The sequence below is a fragment of the Meleagris gallopavo genome, chromosome 1 (genome assembly GCF_000146605.3).
Source record: "Meleagris gallopavo isolate NT-WF06-2002-E0010 breed Aviagen turkey brand Nicholas breeding stock chromosome 1, Turkey_5.1, whole genome shotgun sequence".
In the NCBI taxonomy this organism is placed as follows: Eukaryota; Metazoa; Chordata; class Aves; order Galliformes; family Phasianidae; genus Meleagris; species Meleagris gallopavo.
The window spans coordinates 174420776-174434052 of NC_015011.2; the positions used below are offsets into that span (position 1 = coordinate 174420776).

At 37.7% G+C, this 13277-nt stretch overlaps 1 protein-coding gene across 2 annotated transcripts; it reads left to right on the forward strand.

Moving 5' to 3' along the window:
* Positions 1-891: 891 nt before the first annotated feature.
* Positions 892-11847, forward strand: DCUN1D5 (defective in cullin neddylation 1 domain containing 5). 2 transcript variants are annotated; one of them, XM_019612244.2, is made up of 6 exons: positions 892-1012; positions 1211-1302; positions 6350-6458; positions 6551-6655; positions 7465-7567; positions 8342-11847. In XM_019612244.2, exons 1-6 carry the CDS (start codon positions 971-973, stop codon positions 8395-8397), a joined length of 507 nt encoding a protein of 168 aa, XP_019467789.1. In that variant the 5' UTR covers positions 892-970; the 3' UTR covers positions 8398-11847. The 2 variants fall into 2 exon arrangements, with proteins under 2 accessions (XP_019467789.1, XP_019467790.1); XM_019612245.2 differs by lacking the exon at positions 1211-1302 and having other exon boundaries at positions 943-1012.
* The last annotated feature ends 1430 nt before the right edge of the window (positions 11848-13277 follow it).

Sequence of the window (13277 nt, forward strand, 5' to 3'; positions counted from 1 at the left end):
TAAGTAGCAACATTTCTCAAACATTTTGTGGTATTTTGTTCTGGAGCACACAGCCTTTGCCTTTTACATGGGCTCACGTTCAATAAAACATTGTTAACATCAAGATCTAAAATGTGTACCAAATAGCATGTCAGCAAGCCCCCTGATAATATTGGGTTGCCTGGAAGTTTTTGGAACAGGCTTAGCAGAAATTGCTGAAACCAGAGGGATTCAGGGAAACGATCCATTTTGCAGTGTCTGCATATGCTCTCTAAATATACTCTTGCTGCCTTTTCAGGCCTTCTTTGTGTTATAAGCAAAAGGTAACAGCATAATATTAACTCTTCTGGTCTCAGTTCTTTTCATTGTAGTCAAGGCTTTTATTACTTTTTGCCTAGCATTTTTTTTTTTCAGATTTATTACACTGCTTTGTTCATAAAGGGTTAATATTTATTATAAGAATCGTTATCTGCAATGTTAGTGCAAACCCATAATGCCAACACTATTGAAGGAGTAGTATATGTAATGGTAAGTCAGACAGACGTAGGTTTTTTTGTGCTTGTAAAATAACTATTTGAAGAACATTATTCATAGGGCAGAGATGACACTTGCTGAGTTTAGCTGCGTCTGTGTGAAGCTCAATGAATGCTTCTGAAAAAACCCACATAAGTGAAATAAAATAGTACATTGTACACTGTTCTGGGAAGGCAGTTCACAGCAATTCTGTATGCATTTTCCTTTTGGTCCTTACAGTTATGTCATTGACAAGTATTTCATACCTGTCTGCATGTTGCAGCTGATATAATGGCTGTAATACAAAATCTAATTAGTAAAATAATGCAGTGTTCTTAAAGATAGCTTTTATAAAACATTGTCTAATTCTACCTTGAAATGTGATAATTCAAATGTAATTTCATTAAATGTTATTTCTATTTCATTTTGGTTTGTTTTTGGTTCCGAAGGTCCTGACGATGTTGTGGGGCCTGAAGGAATGGAAAAGTTCTGTGAAGACATTGGTGTCGAACCTGAAAATGTAGGTTTCTTTCACAATACTAATCACATTTTTACTGGATTTTTACTGGACTTAGTTCTGTGTACAGCTCTTCATTTCAGTAAGCAAAGAGTTGCATATCTTGTTTGAATGTTTGGAGTTTTCTTCAAAGAAGTCTAGAAATCAGTTTTTTCTTACATACTAACTACGTTTTTTTTTCCCCTTGTTTGTTTCCACCAGATTATTATGTTAGTTTTAGCCTGGAAGCTAGAGGCTGAAAGCATGGGATTTTTTACCAAGGAAGAATGGTTAAAGGGGATGACCTCATTACAGTAAGAGGGTTTTTGTTTGTTTTTTACCTATCAAATTTGAACGTTCTATTAAATTTTTATACCTGTAGCTTAATGAATCTTGCCCACTATTTCTTGTACGTTGGCAATAAGACACAGAAGCTCTTGGTTTTTAGGTCTGGTTTCAGTCACCAGCTGGAAGTAGCTATTGTATTTCATCAGATTGGGAATCTGATGACTTCACTAAAAGTTTTGTCTAATCTTAATCAGGTTTTGATGGCACGTTAAAATGTCCTTGAACATGTGTCTGATAACTGATATCTTGGATCTGCTTCTATCTCAGCACCGGTATTCTGAGAAGCTGGTTACTGATGTGCAAGCTTTATAGATGAGGCCTATTTTTGATAATCTATTGTTTATTGCTATTATCTACTAGATACAGGTCAGAAGCCATTCTTAATTGCTTGGGTTGAATGATGCTTTTTCAGTTTATAAGTAGATTTCCCAAATCCTCCTGCGAGAGGGATTTTTTTTGTGATATGCTAAAGAGATGCATGTTTGTGTAACTAGTTAGCTTTTGCTGAGGCTTGGCTCAGCTGTTATTTTGTTATTTATGAACCTCACGATTCATTAATGTTTTCAAGGGTGACTTGTTATGATACTGCATTCAATTAAACCTTATACATTTTTAGATGTTCTGTAGTAAATGAGTATAAGTCAATTCTATAAAGAACTTAATTTTTATACCAACTAGAAGGCTTCAAAAATCAGCCAGTCTAGCTGATTGTGTGCACAGACATGCATGGAGTATGGCAACTCTTCAGAGACAATACTGTAGACTTAATTTCTGTCTGTATTAATCTAGTGTAGTTAAGTTTTATTCTTAAAATCTTCATTTTAAGAATAGATCTCATCATGCTTTAGATGTAATGCATTTAAGACAAAAAATATATATTTTACTTTTGTGCATCTCTACATAAACAGACACAGTTGAAGCACCTACCTAAGCCTAAAACAGTTACTTGGGGGAAGCAAAACAGTGCTAGCACCAGCTGTAGACTAAGCATCTTGTCAACCTGTGGCACTCGTATGAAGAAACTGAAGACTCAGTGACTTTAAAAAGCAGAAATCTGTAGATTTGTGTTCTTTGTGCTTTCTGGGAATTGGGGATTATAATAACGGATTCTACAGGGGTCAAGGGACTCCAGGTTCTTGTTAAAGGTTTGACAGAAGTTTTGAAAGAGAAGGATTTGCGCTATTAGACCAGCAGTATCATTATATTCTTGCATTATTACAATTTTGCATGGAGGAATGACATTGCAAGTATTAAAAGCCCAGCATGTATCCTAAGTCTGAACTATACTCCAGAATCTTTATTTCAGAATGCATGGAATACCACGTCACATAATTGCATCGTCAACACTGGGTGGAATTCAGCTTCAGGTTAAGACATCTAAATGTGTGGTTAATCTGCAACTGCTGGATTTCTTAAGTTCTTACTGCAGTTTCTCTATATCTGGTCCATGCATTGGAATGTAAGGTGGCATTCAATGTACATCAAAGCCTGGTGTACTGGTCAGTTTGGTCAACTGAATTACTCTTACGGGTTGGTTGGCTCGAGCTCTATGAATGGCAGCACGTAAAGCTGAAGACATCAGAATCTAAGCTCTTGGCTGCAATTAAATGCCAACATTTGAATGCCTGAATCTTGAAGTAACATTCTTCATTTGTAGGATTGTTTCTTTTACTCTGTGGTTTTTGTGATATGCTGATGAAATTTCCTCTTACAGAGAAGAGGAGAAAAATATCTATGTGTTATGATATTTACTGTCAAGATTAAGGTGGATCATGCATTAAATGGAAGTTGATCTTACTTAAGTTACGGAAGTGAGGATTGTAGTATGTCATGTTGGTAGGGTGATCCATGATATTTACATATATATGAAAGCTGGTTCCCTGGATCTAAACTCATCATCTGAATGTCTGAAGCTCTTCTTGTGCAGCTGAGGCACTCTGCTGACAATAATTTATTTCAGCTCTTTTAGATGCCTCGTTAGGATGAAATGAATAGCCCTTAGCAAGTGACTGTTTTCTTACATTTTGCTTTCAAGTCTTTGGAGGCTGAATAACTCGAGCATTGAACTCTAGGTATATGACAAATAGTGGAGAAGGAGATTTGTGTATTTGGCAGCTGTGGGCTCCACATGCCCACAAAGTAAAACATCTAGTTGCAATATGAAGGCTGTCACTGCACTTGCTGTTAATAAAAGCTGTCTTGGCACTTCTTTTTCTTTTTTTTTTTTTTATTTTTTTTTTTAAATGTAAAAACTTGATTCCTCTTGATTTCAGTCATCTTGTTCATGGTGCAGACACAGAAACAGCTGTGTTTATGTAAAGAGTGGTTTGGAAACTCCTTAGTGCACCAGTGTGAGCAGAATCACTGGCTGGGTGAGGAAGTGGCTTTAGACGATACGTCCCTGCATCAGACCTCAGAGTAGTGTGTGCCTGAATGTATCGATTCAACTACTCGGTTTTAAATAGGTTGACAATAGCTCAGCAGTCTTGAGATTTAGCGTGCTTTCATTTATTCCTTAATTTTTTTAAGGAAATTACTTTTGTGTTACAGTATGTATGAGAGAATCATGGAATGGATTGGATTGGAAGGAACGTTAAAGACCACATAGTTCCAACTCCCCTGCTGTGGTCAGTTCTGCCACCTGCTAGATCAGGCTGCCAAGGGCCCTGTCCAACCTTGCCTTGAACATCTCCAGGGATGGGGCACCCATAATGTCTCTGGGAATGTTGTGCCAGTGCCTTACCATTCTCTGAGTAAAGAATTTCTTCCTAACACCTAACCAGAATCTCCCCTCTTCAAGTTTTAAACTGTTATCCCTATACTCCGTGACAAAAGAGTTCCTCCCCAGCTTTCCCTGCAAGCAACTCTTAAGTATTGGAAGGCCTCTATAACATATCCTCAGTGCTTTTTTTTCCTCTAGATTAGATAACCTTAGTAACCCCAGCTCTCAGCCTGTCTTCATAGGAGAGGTGTTTAGCCCTCTAAGCATCCTCGTGGCCTTCCTCTGGACTTCCTCTAGCAGGTCTGTGTCCTTGTGCTGGGGTCCCACTTGTGATACTGCAGGTAGGGGCTCACAAGAGCGAAGTGGAGGGGTAGGATCACCTCCCTTGATCTACTGGCCATGCTTCTTTTGATGAAGCTGTGATATGGTCTTCTGAGCTGCAAGCACACATTGCCAGCTCTTGCTGAGCTTTTCATCAACCAGCATCTTGAAGCCTTTCTCGTCAGCGCTGCTCTCAATCTGTTTTCTGCCCAGCTTGAGTTTGTGTTTAGGGATTGCCCCAACCTAGGTGCAAAACTTTGCATTCGATAGCGCTGAACTGCATGAGGTTGACATGGGCATTTCTCTCCAGCCTGCCCAGGTCTCTGTATGGTGTCACTTTCCCCCATTGTGTTGACAGCACCATTCAGCTTTGTGTCATTGGCTGATTTGCTAAGAAGGCACATTCAAACCCACTGTCCATGTTGCTGACCAAGATGTCAGTTAGCACTGGTACCAATACTGATTGATATTACTGATTACAGAGTAGACAATAATAGCAGTTTCACTTTGTATTTACACTTACATTTGAGCAACTTTAACAAAGCATTTTGTAGGAGACGTAGGCATGCTGACATTTATATGTATTTTATGATAAGTAATCTCAGTTGAGTTTTAAGTTGTTTATTTTATTAGCAATATAAGCATCATAAGTTCTTATAATTTAAATACGGAACATAATTAGGTAATTGTTTATTTAGCATTCATCTTAGCTTGGACTTTGCCCTGCTTTACCTAGATGCTACTAGAGACAATAACAAAAGGGTTCCCACTGAGCAAAAAGGCTTCACTAGCTGGAATCGTTACATTTTCCTCATTGCACTGTTCTGATAGAGACAGACCTGCATATGAGCGTGCATAGATTAGCAGAACTGAGGAACAGGAATATCAGCTGCGGGGAGAGTACCCCCATCAAGGTGCAACATCTTGACAGTGTGCTGCAGGACTCCTGAAATGCCCTTTGCTGAGGGCTTCTGGTGCAAATCCTTAAGGAATCTGTTCTCTGAGAGGCAGGCTGCCAGGAGGCAGATAGGCACATCAGAGAAAGTATTTACACATATATCTCTGTGTTTCTGAAAGTACTGTTTCTGTCAAACAGAGTACAGAATAAGGTGGATTTTTTTTTAACCTACCACAGCTGTTATTTTTATAAAAATAAGATGTGATTATAATGCAACAACTGTTCTTTTAGGGTGAGCCTTTCCAACAGGATTTACATGAGTAAATTACATTCTCCAGTGCCAGTGTTGGTGAAGCTAACCAATTTTTAATTATGAAAGAAGTGATTGCTAGATAAAGTACAGGAAGACTTTCCTTCCTGGGGTTAGTAATGAAGAGGGTTTTTACCAAAGAGTTTTCACACCTACTAATAGACTGGTAAATTCTTGTTCAACTTGTGAGTTTTCAATTGAATAGCTACTGACTAGTCCAGGTGATATGGGCTTATCAGAGCTTGTGTTTATCAGTCATAAAACACTCCTAGACCTCAGTAAGTTTTGCTAAGCACCTGCTGAATCCTTCTACTCACACAGGTACGGACTTGGAAGTGTTTTTTAGTTTTTCGGTTTTTTCCCAAAGGTGTATGGAACAGAATCCAGCTGTAAGTAAGGGCTGTATCACTTCAGTGCATATTGAGTACTGTTGTCTACAAACTTCAAGAATGATTGAAAGATAAGGAAATGATGGGTATGGCATGGAAAGACTTTTTTAGAAGTACAGTTGATGGATTTAAAAAAGCTGGTATTGCTGATACTTTAAAAAAAAAAAAAACTTGTTTACAGAACCTCAGCAATCGTCAGCTGCAAATTTCTGAGCACGTCCAGTGTTCACGTCACCTTCACAGCATTACTAATGTGAATGTGTTGATTGCATTATAGTGATTTTTTTTTTTTTTTTACACTTCCTGGCATTTTTCATGGTCCAAATGTTTTGTTTTGAACTTCTAACACCATTTGTTCTCCTTTTATTTTAAGGTGTGACTGCACAGAAAAGTTACAGAGTAAATTTGACTTCTTGCGGTCACAGTTGAATGACATCTCATCCTTTAAGAATATCTACAGATATGCCTTTGATTTTGCAAGGGTAAGGCTACAGGAATCATAGAGAAGTTATAATTTTAGTTATTCAGTGAGTTTGTACTTCAGCGTCCTTGTGCTTTCTTTATTTAACTCTAGGATAAAGACCAGCGAAGTCTTGATATCGATACTGCAAAATCCATGTTAGCGCTTCTGCTTGGAAGAACTTGGCCACTGTTTTCAGTATTTTATCAGTACCTGGAGGTAGGCATCTCCTTGACTTTTAGAATGATAGAATGCTAGTTGGGCTGTTTCCTGAGAAGATTTCAGGATTTGCATTTTTTGGAACAAGAATGTATCCAGGTTTCTCCTTTGTTCTTCCTCAGGCTCCTTTGAAACAGTGATATTCTTATACGCATCACAGATCACTTTTCCTCTCCACTTCTCTAATCAAAAGCAACAAAATTCCATCTTAATTAGGCAATAGAGGTAAAATTAGTAGAGTCTGTCTCTTCAGCTACACATGTGCTAATTTCAAATTTGCCTCGTGTAGATAATGATGTGTAGGTGCCTTAAGCTCTGACTGCCTCTGGAAGATTCTTCTTAGTCACAAGCAATTTAGTAGTGTAGATGTGTATACACTGCACAGCATACTAGACTTGGGACATAAAATCAGTGATAAGTTGGAGGAAAGTATGTGTCCTTACAGTAATGCTATTTTACATCTTGGAGAAAAGATTCCTGTAGCTGTTCATTCTGGAAATGCACCTGTGCTTAGCATGCCTCACTTGAGAGCAAGATAAAAACAGTTTTTGAGACTTCAGAGTACAGTGAACTGGTTTCAGTTTTGCTCTGTTCTTCTTTCAAGAAACTATTTTCTGTAATTTTGGAGCTATGGAATATGTGCTTCATAGTCTTCTAAAAACTGGAAAACCAAGGGAGAGAGTAGAGTAACTGTTGCCCACTGAATTGTTTTTTTAGGAACTGAGTGAAGATTACAAATGGGAGAAACTGGAAAGAACAGCATTTTAATGTTGGCATTTTAATTTTTTGAAATTAAATTCTTTTCCTAGCAATCGAAGTATAGAGTCATGAACAAGGACCAGTGGTACAATGTGCTAGAGTTCAGCAGAACTGTCCATGCAGATCTTAGCAACTATGATGAAGATGGTGCATGTAAGTAATCATAACATTTTCTTTATTCAGCTATTATTGTTAGCATTTTAAATTGGCATGAAACATGAGTACATTAAATAGCAGAAGCAGTACTTTAAAGGGAAAACTAATTATTTTCCAGAAACACATTGATAAACTGTCCTAACAGCCACTCGCTTCTAAACTGCAGGTACTAATTTTAGAAGCAAGTCTCTGGCATGACGGTGAACCTAAGCCAACTTTTATCCACTTAAGGATCTAGTAAAGCTGCTTACTACAGGAAAACACTATTTGCAAGCTAAACTGTAAACAGCAAACTCTTCTTTTACACTTACACATGATGAATTCTAGTTAAATCATAAACCATAGCCTAGCTGCTGGTACTTGAGAAATGCTTTAGAGAGCTTGAAGTCTACACTTAGCTGATAGTCAGGCCTACTATGACTGAATTGCAATGGTTATCCCATTTTATTCTGTGTTTCTAATTGTGTAATTCTGAAAGCTCCAGCAAGGAGTCACTTGGCCTTGTTAGAATATACTCTTATTTTGTTGCTTTCCATTCAGTTCAGCACACCTATTATGTGTGTTAAGAAGACCTTTTTTCATAGTTCAATGTATAGTGTTTTTCATTCCACCCTTGGGTTGAAGTGATTGTAGTCATCTTATGTCTTCATAAGTGTTTGGCTGTAAGGGTTAATATGCATGTTGCCTAGACTTAGTTTTAACCTCTGTATGTTAAGAGAAAATATTTGAAAGACACTGGTAGATATTACTCTGAGTTTCTTCCTTTTGCAGGGCCTGTACTTCTGGATGAATTTGTTGAATGGCAGAAAGTTCGTCAAGCGTCATAGCAAGAATTCAGAAGAAAATGCAAGTTTTTTGGTGCCCGCCTGTACACAAACTAATGAGAAAAACATCGGATTGCATTTTCATTTTTATGAAAGACTTTACAGTAATTTTTTTCCTTTTTTAAGGAAGTCTTCTTGTTACATGTGATATGGGCATTTGAACCACACCTCTTCTGAGACTGAAAGTTGGAGTTCTTGTTTTGAGTCTTACGTTTATAGCATTTCTTTCAGAACAATAAAGATTCAGATTTGTGACCTAAGGCCTAAAAGTGAAGAATGTCCCTTGAATGTGAGTGTGGTGTCTATTTCTAAAACCAAATCTTTAAAATTATCTTTCTCAGAAGTGCCCTTTGTTATGATTTATTGAGACCTTAAAAATGCTTACCTGGCACTGTTGCTTGCTGGTGGTATGATTGTCTTGTGCAAGAAACATTAGAAAGAGTGACTAATTATTTGAGCCCTGGGTGGGGGTGTGTTAACTTGCATATTAAGTATTGGTCATGGGTTGTGCCACAGTTTTTAGCTCCTTCTGGAGATAAAGGCCTTAAGCTCTGTTTTGTTCTGTTCTGTACTCACCCAGTGGCATGGCATTTAATGGCAGATGCTTTCTTAAGCAGAAAGGTGTGGAGCACATGTGTGGCTGTGGATACAGGGTAGCTGAAAACTAGTTACCTGTACTTCAGATGTCAAACACAGGTAATCTGATACAGTATTGCAGCTTCAAATTTTTATTACAACTTAGACTTTGAGTTGCTTTGGATAAGAAGTGCAATTTATATATTAAAAGGGAAAGCTGGACAGACCTGCCTTCGAGCTTTGCTTCTTACCTGTTTTAGACTGGAAGCATTCACAGCATGACTTTCTTTTACCTCTCTTGAAGTTTTTCTGTGATATGAAAAAGACTTAAATCATCTGTTTTTGACCCGTATGTAACAGGCTATTAATTTTTACCCTGTTATTCATGTGTTGAGAACAATAATTACTGTGATTGCCTGTTTAAGCAGTTCTTGTGACAAACTTCTACTTTATTTAAAGGTTGTCACTCCGCCTTTCTGCCCAGGAATCTGAATGCCATCCTTGAGAAGGAACAGGATTTTAATGAGTAAATATAAGAAAACAAAATAGAAGGAGAGAATGGAGCGTTTGTAACTTCTACTTCATTATATAATTATATTATTTAGACTGTGATAATGCCACGAGACTCCAGTCAGTGATCAAGGCCTCATTGTGCCAAATACATCAACAGCTTGAAATGAGAATAGACAATGTAAGCTAGGCATGACTTGAAGATCTTTGCCTCAGGGAAATTACTTCTGTTTTGCACATCCCTTATTCAGACTAACAAGTGTGAGTTTTTCTATCATCAAGGAAAGCTTCATTCCCAAGACAATGGATTTTTTTTCTTTTTATTTTATTTTTATTCAGTGATGGGAGAAGAGTGGGAGGGAAGGGTGAAGAGAGGAAGAAATAGCAGTAGGAAGTGGAACAAAATAGAACGTGCCCATGCTCTCATTCTTTCAAAGGAACACCTTTACTACTTGCCACTCTCTGAAGCTGCTTGCTGTTGGGACTGCAGATGGTATTGTCAGTCAGTGGTGTTCCCTGGGCCTTTCTGCAAGTCACCTGATAGTGCAGCTGAGCCTTAGAAGTATGGTTCTGCCCAATCCAAAAAAGCTTTGGAATGAAGAAGAAAAAGCTGAGATACTGGCAGATCACTGTGCTCATACAGTGGCTATGTCTGTGTGCGTGCAGACATGCACTATAGCTGATCTATTTTTCCACCTTTCTTACGGAAAGTACTTAATTTCAGACCTTGCAAAGACTTCAGCAGTTCTCTTAAATAGGTTTCAGGTTGTCTGTTTGCATTGCTGATGATTCTGATTTCTCCCATAACAGAGTGCCTTTTGTTTGGAAATTGCCCTTCCATACAGAAACTCAGTGCCAGATTGAGAGTAACTTCAAGTGTCCCAAAAGCAGTTGATTGAATTTCTGAGATGCACAGGATAAAGATACACCAATTAGATCTAGGGAAGTGCTGCTGTATATTAAATCTCTGCAAGGGCACTGATTCTGAAACGACTTTCTAAAATTCACTTCAGTGACTCTCCTAGCTTAGTATATTTAGACCCAGTTATAACTGGAAAATTCTCTTTCCAGGAGTTTTGAAATACAGGTAGAAGTTGAACATTTCCTAGTGTGGTTGGGGGGAAAAAATAAAGAAAAAGAAAAAACCCACACCTTTTTAGGTAATTGCAAGCTGTTCTGAATTCAAGTTAAACCAGTTGGTCTTAGAGACTGGTGTTAGTGTCTAACAGTAGGAGTGATGCATCTGCCATCCAAGACAGTCAAGTACTTACAGTTAAGGTGTAAGATGCTGTGTGATGTATCATTTGTATCTCTGTTAAGGTTTTATCAGTATTCCTCTAATAAATCCACATTTCAGGGATTTATAACTTGGTTGCGTGTGTGATGGAAAATCATCAGTTACTGTAAAACTTTGACTGGGAATGAATGTATTTAAACGACTTAAAAATCAATATAGTTTTTCAAATTTGAATAAAATAGGACCTTAAGTTATGTTTTTGTGCTCTAAACTGCAATCAAATTTATTGTTTAAATGTGAACTAATGGCTTGTACAGTTTCATTGTGAGCTGGTCACTTTTCCTAGCTGTCTTTTTTTTATTAAATCACCTTACATCTTTCTGTGGATAAGTGCCAAAAGTTGTTTATTTATTTTTTTTGTTCTATTTTGTGCACATCCACAAGCCAAAACTGAGTTCAGCTGAATGCTTTCATTAACCTCTACATTTTAGTTTTGCTTTGCTCAGGTGCATCTTAATCTCTCAAATAAGGAAGTGACACCTTTTTTGCCGTATCTTATGATGAAAGTTCACAAGTGAAATATGCTGCCATAGCTATGACAAATAATAAAAGCAAAGGTGAAATGTCTTCCAAAACTAAATCACAGTGATGTCTATCTTGATATTATAAACTTCGCTTTAGTCTCATTTTTAATTTCTTTACATTAATTCTCTGTTACATAGCTAAATTTTTCTCAGTTCTTAAATAACAAAATTTTGGGTTTTTAATCTGAAAACACCCACCTGTTCATGGAAAAAGCCATACTGGTAGATTGGAATGTAATATTTCTTCTATGTAAAAATGTGATTTTGAATTAAACAGTCATGTATGTTTACTTATGTCCTTTAACTGTATCTGTACTTTTGATCACATTTATCTTTACTGTTTAACCATATAATTCTTTACTAATGGCTGTAATTTCACATTTCTATATAGTGGAACTTGAATTTTGCATTTAGATACAAATTTGGTACCGATCACAGATTTTCCTTCCCCTCCCCTAAAGGAGGCACTATAGTCTATATTTTGGTTGTTAAGGTATTTTTTCCTATCTTTTGAAAGTCTTTGAGCTGATGCTGACCACAAAAAAATAAAAAAAAAAAAATAATCAAAAGGGACCATAAGTTTAACGTTTCTGATGTTTTGTTCATTTTTCTTAAAGCTGGTGAACAGTTCTTTCAATGCAATGTGTACAAACTTGTACAGGTTTAGCTTTGTAGAGTATGACAAATAAAAGTGTTATGTAATAAGGCAGAACAAATCTTTTTCGTCATGCTGCCTTTTTTAGGTTTTTGTTTGTTTGTTTTTTGTGAGTGTATAACTGTTGTTAATCACTGAAGGACTTACTTTCAGCAAAATGGGTCAATCTAATTCCTAGCCTAAGCCTCAATGATTTCTTTACTACTCTGTGCTCCCACCAGTAATAGAACCTGATGTTAACTGAGAGCTATAGCAAACATCATCTTTGATCACAGTCATGTTGGTAGTTGTTTATGTAAGGCAGCAAACCTGGAAGTGAACTGTCCTTCTGAATTATGCATTCAGTCAGCCTTATTCCAACACCTGTTGCAAAGCATATGAATGGAGAGAGATTCAAGCTTTTTCTTCCTCCTCCCTCATGTATTTGTTTTTGAGCAATTATGCATTTATGATTTGTGCCCATTACCAAGACAACAGACACCGGGCACAAAGTGGCACACAGGAGGTTCCCTCTGAACAGCAGAAGCACTGCTGTGCTGTGCAGGTGATGGAGCACTGGCACAGGCTGCCCAGAGGCTGTGGGATTTCCTCCTTGGAGGTCTTCCAAAGCCTGGATGTGGTCCTGGCTGCTCTGGGTGTCCCTGATGGAGCAGGGCTTGGGCCTGAGGGACACAGAGATGCCTCCCATCCTCAATCTTCTGTGATTTATCTGGCTGTTTCTTAGAATATTCTTCCATAGGGATTTTTAGAGCATATTACAAAAGGATGAAAGCCAGTGTCCTGCCGTGTGTGTGTTTGTGTTAGTGCCACTATTTCCTTGCACATACCGCTTGCTCCATTACTTGGTGCTTTCTCATTATTGAGTTCCCATGCCATTCCTGCCTTAGGACACCTTTTCTTCCTTGAGGATCATCACTATGTCTCTGACCTCAGGAAAGTCTGCTTTGTTGTCTCTAATGAACCATTTCCGTCCACTTCTGACATTGAAGTCCCTCCCAAGTCAGAGGGATCTTTAAGTGCATGCAATCCAGGTATCTTATCTGCAGCTAGGAGAGATGGCAACACTTCCATTACTTCTCTCTTTACCCTTTTCTTCTATATTGTACATTCTGCATTTCTTCTGTGTGAGAAAGGACAGTTCAGAGTTAGATGAAGCATGTTAAAAGTGGGATATATACTTTAAGATGATGCTAGCTAGTGTTACCTTTATTTACTTTTTTTAAAACAACTACTGGGCGTTTTTCCAAAATTGTGTTAGTCTCTCAGATTTGAGTATGACTTCATCCAGTGAACAAACTTTAATCTTGCTCCTGGTTTTGTC